This window comes from Lycium ferocissimum, chromosome 3 (assembly GCF_029784015.1).
Source record: "Lycium ferocissimum isolate CSIRO_LF1 chromosome 3, AGI_CSIRO_Lferr_CH_V1, whole genome shotgun sequence".
NCBI lineage: Eukaryota > Viridiplantae > Streptophyta > Magnoliopsida > Solanales > Solanaceae > Lycium > Lycium ferocissimum.
Genome location: NC_081344.1, coordinates 7,587,750 through 7,603,230, shown reverse-complemented (window position 1 = coordinate 7,603,230; position 15,481 = coordinate 7,587,750). Strand labels below are relative to the sequence as shown.

Sequence of the window (15,481 nt, the reverse complement as noted above, 5' to 3'; positions counted from 1 at the left end):
TATTTTTACAAGTTGTTAATAGGGCAATTTAGGCTATATCTACACAGTCCAAATTGATTCAAACTTTTAAATGTGCCACTATTGATTAGTCATTAATCTATTCCCAAACCAACCTACTCAAATTTGGATAACTTAGACATGTCACACATGTTGGGTATGCGAAACAATCTGTGATGGTAGGTTTGGAAAAAAAGGGAGCTACTTATAAGGAGTTGAATCTGCTTAATGATGTGAGGCTTTTGGAGAAAGCGTGCGAGGCAGCGCGGGACAATATCGCGCCAATGTTGAGTATCTTTGAACCGTTTAGCCTAAAAACTGGTATCAGAGCCAATGGTTTGGCGGGACGAGCATGAAGATGGCGGAGTGTGGCGTGGGGCCGGCTTATTGCCTTTACTGTCTACGGGCGGGTTTACGACACACACGTAAGCTTTGAAGACGCATCTGTGGCCTTTGGGCTTCGGTGACCGTAAATCTCGGCAGTGTGGGTGGCACACGGACATGTTGAATCTCGTCAAGTGGTATGATAATGAGCCATGTGGAACTTAGTTACGAGGGGAGATTGTTGGGTGTCGAACAAATCACATTGGTATTTGGAAAAAAAAAAAGGAGAACTTATAAGGAGTTGAATACTCTTAATGATGTGAGGCCTTTTGGGGAAAACCGTGCGGGTTTGGCCCAAAGCGGACAATATCACATCATGTTAAGAGTATCTTTGGGCCGTTTTAGCCCAACAAATGGCCTCACACTTATGGGCTAAATTTGACATCCTAATAACAGCATAAAGACTTTCCGATTTATGGTACAGAAGTCTCATTGACTAATTAATCCTTCTTTACATGTAGTCCAAAAAATCGCATTAGAATATTGATGAAGTGTTCTTTGATTTTACAGAAGGTTGAATTTTTTGGAATGAGATAAGGGTAAATTCAAATCACGTAAGTTAGTGAATATATACCCCATTTTCCAACTAATAGAGGTTGGTTAGCATTGATTCCAATTTTCAACTGAAAATCTAATATTTCATTTCTAAGTTACCCTATTATTGGTTAAGTAACTAGTGTCCCAATTTTTGTAGGTCGACATTCAATAATATTTTTGGAAAGATTATAAAAGTTATTGCTTTTCTAACAGTGACATAATTAAGCGGTTCTCAAACGATTTAATAAAATACAAATTATTACTCAGGTTAATTTTGAGAAAAACTATTTTTCAAGATAAGTAAATTATTAAAGCTCGAACCCTAAAATCCTGTCAAATTTTGTTTTATAATCGTAATGGTCGAATCTGTATTATAACTCTCTGCCTATACGTAAAATGAGGCTGAAATGAAAATAACATTATAAAAACCACCCCATAACTGTCCAAAAATATCATATTCCATGTGAGTTCATTCATAGATTTATGTTCCCATTTGTTGAATAATAATACTAGCATCTAACTTTTTCTTTCACCAATCAAGATTCTCACTGGAACTTGTGTGCATGTGGGATTTTATCACCTAATTTGGTCGGTATTTAATCAGTGAACTGTGAAGAGGAATTTTTGCAGTAATGAGAACAAAAATTTGGGTTCCAATGAATAATTACGTTAATGACAAACCATACTGACATTAAGTTAATTTAATATATATTTGTAGCTCCGAGATTTGTCATTGGACACAAACACAATGGTATTGTTCATTTCAAGGCTCAAGTAATTTTCTGTTGTTATCTGACAGGCGTATATCTCAACAATACAAACTGAAGATTTACAATTTTTTTCCTTTACAAAAGCTAACCAAACATTTCTGACATAAATTGACTGAGCAGTATAGAGTATAGACGTGGAAACTGTCCTATTGAGAATAAACTATTTTGAGAAGTTCTAATTGGACATGGGCACTCGACATGCTTTCTCCAACCCCTTCATGTCTTTTTTGTTTTTTGTTTTTTTGTGGCTCCTTTTGACGTATCAGAGTGATAGAAAATAAGAATCTCAATGAATCGTGACAGCAAGATTGGATCTCCATCTCAATAGTTTATAGTAGTACCCCGTCACAAATTCCTTCGATAGTTTGAATTGTAGTTTAGTGATGGCGTGCATAACTCAGAGGATAGAGTATCACATTTGTGTAATGTGATGGTCGGTTCTATTTGTCAAAGAAGCTAAGAGAGTCAACACAAGCTCAAGTTATCCGAGATAAGAGAGTGTTTTGTCCTAATAAGTTGGAGTAGGACTAATTGAATAAGTAGTACCAAGATTAAAGGTTTTCTTCCTCAAAATAGAGCATGAGGCGGACCAAAGTTGAAGAGAGAATCCATTAACCAGAATAGATGAGCTTGCTCCACCCATGAATAAATATTTTATAGTAGCATCATTAAACCGCACATCTTTCTTTGTATATCTAGATAATAGGCAGCAGCATAAACTAAAATATTGTGGAACCATAAAAAAAAGTTACTAAATCGTTAGCGCTGCATAAAAACAATTTTCTTGACTCAAGAAATAATTCTATTAAATTGACAAAGAGAATTCAAAATTTGCTTTACGTGCGCAATGAAAACATTACAAGAACAATAAAATAGATGATCTCCTCCTCTATGTCTCTAGTGTGGGCAAAAGGTGTAGATTTCAATGCAATCCACACGAATTGTTTGAGGAAAAAAACACAAGAGGACATCATAATATGAGAAATGTCCAAGAAAAGGATGGCTTGAATGTTGTCCATAAAACACAAGAGGACATCATAATACGAGAAATGTCCAAGAAAAGGATGGCTTGAAAATTGTCCATTGTTTGAGCATTTGATGAAATTTGGAAGAAGAAAAAATCCAAACAAGTTTCAAGTCATACTATGATGATGGGCATGGGCCATCAAGGTTTTTAGCCACGAATGGAGTGACTCAATTACTGAAGAGACCTAAGTGCACTTAATTACAAGTTCAAACAGAGACCAAAAGTTGTAATTATGATTAATGTATCCATCAAAAATCTTTGTGGGATATTACCATACTCTTTGTGGGATGATATTCAGGATTACTAATTTTAGGATAAAATAGCAAAATAACACATTTGCCCCTCTTCAGACTTTTCTCCCAGAGTTTTCAATAAAGACATGATTAAAATTAAAAATAAATTTTTTATCCCAATTTATCCAGTTTAAACCAAACACGTGATCGTATATCCCCCCCCCCCCCCCCCCCCTTTTTTTTTTAAATTTTATTAAGACCCTGTATTTTTAGTCTAATAAACAAAGCACCTGCTCAATAAAAGTATGTTAGCTAAATAATTCCGTCATTATTTAATTGATGTATTATAATCTCAGGATATTGTTTCCCAACCAACCAACCCTAGAGGCGACAGGAAGAAGGTTAACATTTATTAGAGGGGATTGATTGAGTTTGCAGAAAATATTCCATATCTTTCCATATTCTCAAAAAAAAAAAATATGCTAAAAAAAAAATACTTAAAGGGACATTTTATATATTAGGAAGGTAGCTAGAAGCTATTAATGGGGAAATTTTATCCATTGAATTTGAGGACCTTAGGAGAAAAGGAAAGACGAAAATTCCTTTCTTTCACTGTTTTTACCCATAGCAGCCAGCTAGGACTAAAGAAATATAACAACTACCAATAAATGTGCCTTTCTTTTGGTGATTGTTACACTAAACAATATTCATTACTTTGCCAAACCTCTACTCAAACTCTCATGTAGCCTTTTGACTAAAAGATAACTTAGGAAAGCAACCAATCATCTCACCACAAAGACAATCCACCTAACCAAAAACCAAGAAAATTACCTCAATTTTTTTTCCCCACTAAATTTCTCTATATTGCACTCAATCAACTACAATATATGAAAGCAAAAAGAGGAAAAAATACATTTCATATATATCAATAATTAAATTAATGAATTTATGAACAAAACAAAAAAGATAACTAAAAGTTGATGCTCTTTTCTTGACTTGAACTAGACCAAGTCAATGCCATTGCCACCACCAGTGAAGCTATCTTCAGATGATGAAGGTGAAAGTGTGATCAAACCATTCAAGTCAGAAACACTATCTTGCAAAGTCATTAAAAGATGTGATGTGCTAAAACTCATAGAAGGTCTAGTCCTTGGTACAATAGGGATTTCAGCTTCACCTTCCAACATTTGGACAACAGTTCTCATTGTTGGTCTAGCCATAGGGTCAGGATGTGAACAAGTTAAACCAACCATTAGAACCCTTCTCATTTCTTGTTCACTAAACTCACCACAAAGTCTTGAATCAGCTGCATTTAGCAAATTCCCTTCTCTATGCAACCCCCAAACCCATTCAACCAAGTTGCTATTCACTCCAACTTTCTCAATTCTAGTTGTTTCCCTCTCAATTGGCCTCCTTCCACTTGCCACTTCAAGAACCACTGCCCCATAGCTGAAAACATCGGTTTTTTCGGTTGCACGTCCAGTTAACAAGTACTCGGGAGCCAAGTAGCCCATTGTCCCGGCTGCTACCGTTGCATCGGGGGACTTGTCATGCTCAACTTGTCTTGCTAATCCAAAATCTCCTAATCTTGCATTGAACCCTTCGTCCAACATAATGTTACTTGACTTAATGTCCCTATGGATTACTTGATTTTCGCATTCTTGATGCAAATATGCTAAAGCAGAAGCAACACCTTGCAAGATTTTTCGCCTATGTGACCATGGAAGAACCATTCTTGATTCGAACAATGCCTTATCAAGACTCCCATTAGGCATCAAATCATAGACCAACAAAATTTCACCTTTCTCATGGCACCATCCTTGAAGCCTAACAAGATTTCTATGCCTAAGGGTTCCAATTATAGATAACTCAGATAAGAACTCTGCTTTCCCTTGTCCATTGTGACTACATCTCTTGACTGCTATAATGCCACCAGTGTCCGATAAAATGCCCTTGTAAACAGTCCCAAATGCACCATGCCCTATAATTCTCGTCGAATTGAAACCTTTCGTCGCCAATTTAAGCTCTTTGTAGCTAAACTCCTTAGGCATTTTGATAACATCAGATGCCAAAACTTCAGAATTTTTCACTCTCTTGAACTTTTTCGAGTATAACCAAATAAGTACTAATGTAGCAAATGCAAGAAAAAATGCACCAGCAGTTACCACACCAACAACAGCACCAGGACCTTGTTTACAAAAATTGTTATGACATTTCCCACTGCTCTTATCTTGGAATACATTAGTACTACTATTAGACACTGATGGACCCATTGAAGGTGGCGGCGACTTGGCAGAATTCGCCGTTGGGTTCATCAAACTAGCTGTTGGTGGTGGTGGCGCCGCCGCCAACGACTTAGGACTAGCATCAAATGATGAACTAAAACTCCACCATTCAATATTATGAATCTCAGTACTCCCTTGAGTTGAACCAGAAAAACCAACAAACATGAAATCATTAACATACTCAGCAATATTAATACTAACTGATAAAAATGGTTCTTTTGGCTTAAGATTAGAATATGACACAAATACATTCATCTCTCCATTAGAACCAGAATATTCAATCCAAGAATTGACCAAATCACCACTTTTTAAATCAACACCAATAGATTCCAAATCACCAACTTGAGTTGAAACCATTGAATTCAAATCCAAACCAACATGATTTCCATTAATATCTTTAAACTCAACATCCATAAGTGTATCAAATTCAACAGCAATTGTACCAATTTGTGTCCCTTTAGCATCCAAGATTCCCATATATCCACCAGCATCACCAACTAACTCATCACCTGGTGTTAGTACAAACGCAAGACCACCACCAATAGATGATGGATTCAAATTACTAACTGAAAATGAGAAAAATGTTGAGAAACTTGCTGGAAAATCAATCCCAGGTTGCCTGAATCTTATTGGTTTTGAATATAAGACTTTTCCAGCACCAGAATTTGGTACTGCTAAGTCACGTGTTAACATCACAGTGTTGTTACCCAAATGTGCATCACCAAGAAGCTTTAGGCTACTAAGTGTTAATGTTCCAAAGTCAAACTCAGTGTTGGCAAATGTTGACTTGCAAAAACAGAATGATATGATGAACCATACAAGAATGTTGATGGGATGTTTTGCAAGATTTGATGTCATTGCTAGATTCTAGCAAAACCCATTAGCTAGTGAAGATCAAATTGTGCAAAGGTGAGATTTTTAGACCAAAATATCAATCAATCTTGAGAATTTTGTGAGAGTTACAAAGAGGGTAAGCAGTGAAATGCAAGAAAGTAGAAAAACTGACACAGTATATTGAGGATTAAAGGGAGAAAAACAGGATGAAGTTTACAAGAATTGAGTTTATTGCTAGATTTTAGCAAAACCCATAAGAGAACAAAGACCAAATTGCATAAAGCTGAGATTTTTAGACCAAAAATATCAATATGTCACGAAATTTTTGTGAAGTTACAAAGAGGGTAAGCTAAATTTTGGCCTTAGAAACAGTGAAATGCAAGAAAGTTGAAAACTGACACAGTAGCAATTATTGACTTTATTGCAAGATTTTAGCAAGACCCATTAACCAAGAAAGATCAAATTGCATAAAGGTGAGATTTTTAGACCAAAATATCAATGAATAACTAGAAATTTGTGAAGTTACAAAGAGGGCAAGCAAGCTATTTTTGGCCTTAGAAAATAGTGACAAATGCAAGAAGGAAGAAAATGACAAAGAAGAGTGAGGATTAAAGGGCAGAAGCAGAGGGAAGGGAAGACAAAGGATAGAAAAAGACACCATTTTGAGGTTGAGAGACACGTATGATTGGCTACAACGGTAAATTTTCCATGGTAAGGTAAAGATGCTTTTTTGATATTATTATTGTTTTTACTCGAAGAGGGACCACGTTTTGTTTGTTAGTGATTTGTGATTAGTAGAGGATAAAATATAATCACTGTGCAAAGACCGGACAGGGCACGGCAGTTGATAAACCAGCTAGGACAAAACATTGGGCATTATATGTGGTTTTCGCCGCCACGGACCCATCGTGAGATAGATACAGTATTGTTCTTAATCTTTAATCAGGAAGTCTTGATTTCTGAGTTTTGAAAGGTTCAACGCTACCGAAAATTGAGTGGGAAAATATAACAAAATATGGTTTTATATTAGGTATTTAGTAGTTTAGTTGGTTGGTTATTTGATCTTTTATTTTGATAGAGAGGGTTCGAATCCCCACGTAATAATTCTCTTATCTCTTATGTAATACATTTTTTTTTTTTTTTTTAAATATGGTTTTATGTTCTAAGGTGGTAACATTCCCACGTTTGGCAAACAAGAAATCTAATAACTCTTGATGGGAATACTTTAGCTAGCGGCTACATATATTTTGGATCAGATTTTGAAAATTTATCTTCAATATCTGTTTGACCATGATAATTTGATCAGATTTTGAAAGTTTATCTTTAAATATTTTCAAGTTTTAAAAATTGGTTCAAACAAGTTTTGGGAGAAAATTCACTTCCACCTACAAAACTTCAAATTTTATCCAAATAAAATGCATGTCCAAACACAACTTTAAGTTCCAAAAATCATAACTTCAAAAACTCAAATTTTCAAGTTTCGACTTCAAAATTTATATTTTTGGACTTCATTTTATTCATGATAGAATGATGAATTATTAGAAATTTAAACCCCCCCCCCCACCCCCCGCACCCCAAAAAAAAAAAAAAGGAAGAATAACTAACATGTATGTCTGGTTAACTACATTAATAATATACAAATTATTCATATAACTTTGATTTTTCATTTAGCGTCTCATATCTGTATTGGAGTACGATTAGCCATGCCGGCTAGACTATGAAGCCACACAAGCAACGGCTTGGGGCCCCAATTTCTTGAGGGCCCCACTTTTTCCTTAAAGATATATTATAGTATTAATAAAAATAAATTTTGTTTTGTTAAATTTGAAGGGAAATTTTTGAGGAGAAAATACAATATTTTTTATTTTTAATGTGGGAACTGTTGTAATAATTGGGGAATGGAATAATTTTTAGGAAATTGTTGACTTATGTTTTGTTGCCTCATTTATATCCTAACAACTAAAATGGGCCCGCATTATTATTTCTGTATTTACCTTTTTTCATTCTCCGTTTCACTACTCTTATTCTCAATATTCTGAATTCTCAAACGGTTGGAAAATTACTAAGCTTACAAGTTACAAAAGATCAAAGTTTGCTTGTTGGCGTCTTCTTCAAAATTTCAAGCATTGCAACAAGCAATCATTATATTGTAGCAACACAACACTATTTCCATATCATTATATCATCTAGAGCCAGATTTTATTATTCTAATTTTATTTTATATTTTTCATTAAACATTTGTCGTTGTTGATATTCTTAGAGTCCAGGGCCAAAATGGCTTGTTTTTGGAGCTAATAGCCCAAAATAGGATGCGTTTTTTTTTTATACCAAAATGGGTATTTCGTTGGATAACCAACGAAATACCCACAATGAACCGTCCGGATTGTTGCATTTCGCTACACTTGTAGCGAAATGTAACAAATAATTTTTTTTTTTTTTTTGCATTTCGTTTGTATTCCAACGAAATAGGATTTTTTTTAATTTTTTTTTTTGTATTTCGTTTATAAAAAAACGAAATGGGAAAATATTTTTTTTATTTCGTTTATATAAAAACGAAATAGGAAAATATAATTTTTTTTTTTGTATTTCGTTTATAAAAAAACGAAATAGGAAAATATTTTTTTTATTTCGTTTATATAAAAACGAAATAGGAAAATATAATTTTTTTTTTTTGTATTTCGTTTATATATAGGAAAATAATTTTTTTTTATTTCGTTTATATAAAAATGAAATAGGAATATATATATATATATATATATATATTTGTATTTCGTTCATATACCAATGAAATAGGATAAATTTTTTTTTTTTTTCGTTTATATACCAACGAAATGTTGAGTCCGGAACCAAAATGCCCCCCAAAAAACCACTTTGAATCAAAATACCCCAACAAAAAAAAATGTTACAAAACTACCTTTAGCGCAGTAAATTACTGCGCAAAAGTAGTTCACGGAGACGGAGCCGCTAACTGCTTTAGCGCAGTATTTTTCTTGCGTTATAAAGCTGTTAAAAAAAAATCTATAACGCGATGCCTTGTAGAAACGGTACAAAAAAAAAAAAAAAAATTTGGCCAACTTTATTTTTTGCAACACTTAGTGTTTTTTTCCATACTTTGACGAATGATTAGTCGTGTGTCAAGACTCGAAATGTCAATATTTTATATAGAACACGATATTTTTTTTTTGCGTACAATAATGTAGGCTCAATACATCAAGGATACGTAAACGTTCGGATCGTCATTTTAGGGGTTGAAAAGGTGCCCGAAGTAAGTTTATTTGTAAACTTTAGGGTTTAAGTGTTCTATATACATAGACATCCATTTTTGTTTGAAGACTTGTTGTCATTAGCTTAAGGTTTTTTATTTTTAGGGTTTAGATTTATTGAAAATAAAGCGTTGCCAAAAAGGTTTTTTGCTTTATTTTATTGCGCTAAAGATTTTTTTTTTGTTTGTTTGTATAGCGCAGTAAAATAGCGAGCACTAAAAAAAAAAAAAAAAATTGGCAATTTTTTTTTTGCAACACTTAGTGTGTTTTTTCATACTTTGACCAACGATTAGTCATGTGTCAAGACTCCGAAACGTCAATATTTTATATAGAACCCGATATTTTTTTTGCGTACAATAATGTAGGCTCAATATATCAAGGATACGTATACGTTCGGATCGTTATTTTAGGGGTTGAAAAGGTGCCTGAAGTAAGTTTTGTTTGGAAAAAACTTAGTGTAGAAATGTAAGGTTATTTTAGTCAACTTTATATGTCGAGAAATTAGTCAGCTTTATTTTCAAAAATTGAAACCACAGAAGTGAAATTGACATTCACAACTACATTACCCCGGGATTTTTACGTTGAAATCTATTGCGTATCATCATCTTATAAGTAAATAAAACTGAAAATTTCAGGCTAATTTGGGGAAAAATCGAAATTGAATGGGATAAAAGGTTTTTTTTAAAAATCGGCTTGGCCAAACCGCCTTGCAGCATTTGTCCGCATAGATCTCGAAAAAATACACAAGTTAAAAAAAAAAAAAACGCGTAAAACGGACGTCCGAGCGCAAAGTTATGACCATCTAAAGTTTGACCACTTTACAACTAGTTTTCTCTCTATATTTTTAGAATTATATTTATATTTAAAATAAAGTTATGTCTTGATTAAAAAATAACACGCTTAAATCAAAACCTTAAAAAATAAAACACTTAAACCTTAAACAAAACTTATTTCGAATTTACCTTTTCAACCCTAAAACGACGATCCGAACGTCTACGTATCCTTGATATATTGAGCCTACATTATAGTATACGCAAAAAAAAAAAAATCAGGTTTTATATAAAATATTGACGTTTCGGAGTTTTGACACACGACTAATCGTGGTCAAAGTATGGAAAAAACATTAAGCGTTGCAAAGAAAAGATTTATTAAAATAAGATGTTGCGATCTTTTTATTAAAAAAAACACTAAGTTCCTTAAGTGTGTTATTTTTTAATGCGTAACTTTCTTTTCCTATTTCATTTTTATATAAATGAAATAAAAAAAATTATTTCCCTATTTCGTTTTTATATAAATGAAATAAAAAAAAATTATTTTCCTATTTCGTTGGAATATAAACGAAATGCAAAAAATAATATATATATATATATATATATATATATATATATATTTCGTATTTCGTTTTATATAAACGAAATAAAAAAAAAATTATCCTATTTCGTTGGAAATAAAAAAAATAAAAATAAATTATATTTTATAAAAAAAATTATTTTCCTATTTCGTTTTTTTATAAACGAAATACAAAAAAAAAAAAATTTCTCCTATTTCATTCATATACCAACGAAATACAAAAAACAAAAAAAAAAAAAAAAAAAAAAATTATTTTCGTTGGAATACAAACAAAATTTTATAAAAAAAAAAAAAAAAATTATTTGTTACATTTCGCTACAAGTGTAGCGAAATGCAACAATCCGAACCGGACCATACCGAACCAAAACAACATTGATTGTGGGTATTTCGTTGGTTATCCAACGAAATACCCATTTTATAAAAAATAAAAAAAAACGCATCCTATTTTGGGCTATTAGCTCCAAAAACAAGCCATTTTGGCCCCAGACTCGATATTCTTACTTCATAACTATTTCGATCTTTCCTTTTTAGGGCCTCTCTCCAAAGTTTGGCTTGCGCCCCTAATCTTGTTGAAACGACCCTGACGATTAGATCCAAATATATCAAAAAATTCTACCTTAGAAGATAAAGCACTCGTTAAAAATTATCTACATTGCTAATGCGTGTAACTTATATTCATTCTTGATTGTACATAATTTTTATTCTTTTTGCTTTTTGGTAAAATGGAAAAGGTAGATTCGAAGGTAGTTGCCATGCTATTCTCTGAAGAAAACTAAAGTAGTAATGAAACGTGTTCCAAACGGATCTCTCCGTAAAAGGCGGGCTAAGATATAAATTGGATAACGTTACCACCTTTTATTTTAGCTATAAACTACGGTTTTTGTTACATGTTTATTTTGTTATTGAAAATTTCATTGAGATCTGAGAAAGTTCTCTAACAAGATGCTTGAAGTGAAAATTAGAACAAGAAAGGTAGCTACAAAAGCAAGCAAAAAGAGAGAAGAAAATGCACCACATGACTGAATCTTGTAGAAGATAGTTATACTCGTGACTGCATTTATTAAGCTATTTCATGAATTTAAACAATTGAGGTTATTTTATCAACCCAAAAAAAAAAAAAAAAAAATCACACCTAGTGCTTATATTAACCTTATAAAAAATTATAGGGTTAATAGTACTTTTAATACCTCGGTTATTAGCAAATTCTAAATTTAGTTTTTATGATATCTGATGAAATATATTAGTAAATCTTTAGTTAGTGGAATTGTGCATTACCTTTTGTTTATGAATATTTATAGAACTATCATAATAATTAACTGTTCCACCTTAAATTACTCATGTGCTATGTTAGGTTTATATTTTATGTCATATTTGAAGGTAATATTTTTACAAAGTGATCAAAGTATAACACAATTTCTACATGAAGGGACCAAAAAGACATTTTTAATCAATTGAAAGTTAAATGTATTGAATCATATATCATAAGGACCAAAAACAGAATTTACCTATTAAAAAATATACTATTAAAATTCCACCCAACACTTCTCTTGTTTTGTTACTTTCATATTTAAACAATTGAGTGTTCACAAAACCCCCTGACTATTTTTTCGTAGTTAAAACCCTCTTGAACGGTCAAATGGCATGGAGATTGACTTCACTCTCTTTGTGGCAAGTTGAAAGCCAAAATTAGCCAAAAAAAAACAGTAGTCATGTGACATTTTTCTTTATTTTCTCTTAGGATAATTAAAATAAGAGAAATTTTCCAGGAATTGATGAACTCGAGACTTCTAATAAAAAATGAAGAAATTCCATCCATCCCATCACAGCTGTTGATAAAATTATGGTTTAATTATAAATTACACACAAACAATTCCAAATTGAGTTTATATGCCTTTTATTGTAAACACTACTAAAGCATTGATGTCTATTCTATTGATTAAGAAAGAAGACTAAAAGAGAAATAACAACCATTTCAATAATTTAAAGAACAACAACGTAACCTTGACAAGACAACAACGGTAATGATTTAAATTGATAATTAAGTAAGAGAGAAAAAAAAATCGGTTGGTGAGATATATAGTTGAATATAATAGATTTTGGTCATACTAACTATGATCTACCAAGATCAGTGCTTGCTAACATGAATAGTATGTTAGTTGAGCTATTTTCCTTTTTTTTTTTTTTTTTTTTACTTCCTCTACGTGTGCTCCTTCTCTGAGGGATGGATATTGATTTTCTCAGAAGAGAGCAAAATATAATATAGAAAATGGAATATAAATAAAAGAAAAGAGAGTTGGGTATTGATTAGTTAGCATGTCTAAGATCCCATTTATCATGTGCAATTTGTTTAAATATAATTAATAATATATATGCAGTCATTTTTCGTTTCATATTTATGATTTTATTGTTTGATAATTAAATATGAAATGTTGACTAATTTTAAAAAGTTTTACGCATGATTGAGACTGTCATAACTAGAGCCAGATATCTGATGATTTAATCTGTTCAATGTGTTCATGGTTAGAGGATCATAGTGATATATATAGTCATATAAAGATATAATCATTGAACTGATTTGATTGAAAGTTATTGAATGGTAATGTTACGATTAAATTGTCAATAGGATACAGTCATAGAACTTTCCGTGATTTTTATTTGCATTTAGTTGGTGCATGTGTTAACAAATTATTTGCTCTGATTTGTGACCTATAAGTGGTCCACAAATGAAGCAACAGCCCAACAAATTATTGTGTAAAATTATATCTTCAGCACACTTTTTTTTGCAGATTTTAAGAAGAAAACTTGAGATCTTTCGGAAATTTGAATAAAAACCTCTTGCATGAAAATCGTTGCTACTATTTTTGACAATCTTACAAAAAGAATTTGATATGCATTAATGGATTTAATTCGCATTCTTATAGTATTTAGCTTGGCTTGTAAAGAGAAATTAAAGTGCATGGACATGGTGATCTCATCATTTAATTTTACAAGTTTGTGCTCTACTATCTAATGGTACGATGAAATGTTGGAATATCAGGGCTCTATATAGTATCATGTAGTGCAAAAATGATGGAAGAGGGAGATATACATGAAGCATGTACACTAATATCATTAGAATTTTTTTATTTTATACTGTTGCAGAGCTGAAATCTTTCTTTAAAGGGATTAAAAATATAAATAAGCAAATTAAACACACGAAACCAATAAAATTCAACGTACAATATATATAAATAAAAAAATTAACTACAGTGTAAATTTTTTGAAATTGACACCGCCCGTTATAAGTGTATAGTTCTGCTACTGCTTTTCTATATAAAAACATTACCAGAGAGGCTTTTATAGTATCATTTGTCAAGAAACATTTCTAAACTCACACTTAATAAATGAGTTTACACACACTATGAACTTAACCGACTTAACCACAATAACATAAATCATACATAGATAAGATAAAAGATCATACACCTAAAATAATAAAGAGAAATTAATCTAGACCCTTAATATTCAAGGAACTCATCACTAATATTTCTCTCACTCTTGTTTTGCCTTTTTTTCTTTTCTTTGAATTTTTCATTCGGTATCCGGTATTTATATTGAGGTCCAACTAGATTCGAATTCGCTTCGAAAAGTCCCATATTGGAGAACAAACGCTCTTTTTTTAACATAAATGAGTAATGTTGTGTTTGTGTAACTAAGTAGGAATCATGAATTGGACCAACATGAGAACTTTTGTGCTGAGAAGTGAGAAGGGGACCGTAATTGACATAGGGAAATTGACAGCTAGAATGGCCCACAATTAGGTGATCACTATGGTCTCGTCCTATGTTCTTAGATTCTTCTTTTCTTTAGGACAAACGCTATTTTTTTTAACATAAATGAGTAATGTTGTGTTTGTGTAACTAAGTAGGAATCATCAATTGGACTAACATGAGAACTTTTGTGCTGAGAAGGGGACCGTAATTAACAGAGGGAAATTGAAAGCTAAAATGGCCCACAATTAGGTGATCACTATGGTCTCGTCCTATGTTCTTAGACTCTTCTTTTCTTTAGCCCCCTAAACTTGTTCTCAGATTCTTCATAACCACCTAAATTGACGCTTGTTTTAATTTGACACCTAAACCAATACAAATTTGAACCCATTAAGCACCTTTTGATAATCCGCCAAAAATTTAAAGTGTGTGGGATACACTCGCGATGACGTGGCAAAAGAGATTAAACAACGACATGTGGCAGAGGGTTAAAAAATTATGAAAAAAAGAACTTAAGAAAAAAAAAATGTAAACTAAAAGGCCAAAATCAGCCGCCACCACCTCCGTCCGGTCACCACCTCCATCTGCCGCCGTCCAACCACCGAAAAAAACACCAATTATTTTCCTCCACCCGTCATTGTCCATCCTTTCTCCACCACCGATCTTCTTCCTCATCTCCATCTTTATCTTCTTCCTCTTTTCACAAAAATAAAATCAACATTTTTTCTCCACCCATAAACCATCATTAAACCACCCCGTTACCACCTCTGTCACACCACCGACGTTCACACTACTATAACACCACCCCAACGCCACCTTCATCTCCTCCACAAAACAGACCCCTCAACCACCCAACCACCTCACCGCCCTGTTTTTCTGTCCAAACACAAAATACCCCACAAAACCTAAAACGAACCCCCTCTGAAACACCCATGTTTTTCTGTGGAAGTTATCGGTTGAGGTTCGGATTCCGCTTGTCGGTTCTTTGTCGATTCAGATTGTTAGTGACTTCCTATAGCTAATATCCTCCATTTTTTCCGGCAAAAAAGGTG

At 32.7% G+C, this 15,481-nt stretch overlaps 1 protein-coding gene across 1 annotated transcript; it reads right to left on the bottom strand.

Annotated features, from left to right (window-relative positions):
• Positions 1 to 3,623: 3,623 nt before the first annotated feature.
• Positions 3,624 to 6,600, bottom strand: LOC132049520 (L-type lectin-domain containing receptor kinase VIII.1-like). Its single transcript, XM_059440360.1, has one exon. It carries the CDS (start codon positions 6,089 to 6,091, stop codon positions 3,950 to 3,952), a length of 2,142 nt encoding a protein of 713 aa, XP_059296343.1. The 5' UTR covers positions 6,092 to 6,600; the 3' UTR covers positions 3,624 to 3,949.
• Positions 6,601 to 15,481: the final 8,881 nt, after the last annotated feature.

Coding starts and splice junctions, on each gene's coding strand:
- LOC132049520 (XM_059440360.1), bottom strand. CDS start 6,091: ATGACATCAAATCTTGCAAAACATCCCATCAACATTCTTGTATGGTTC.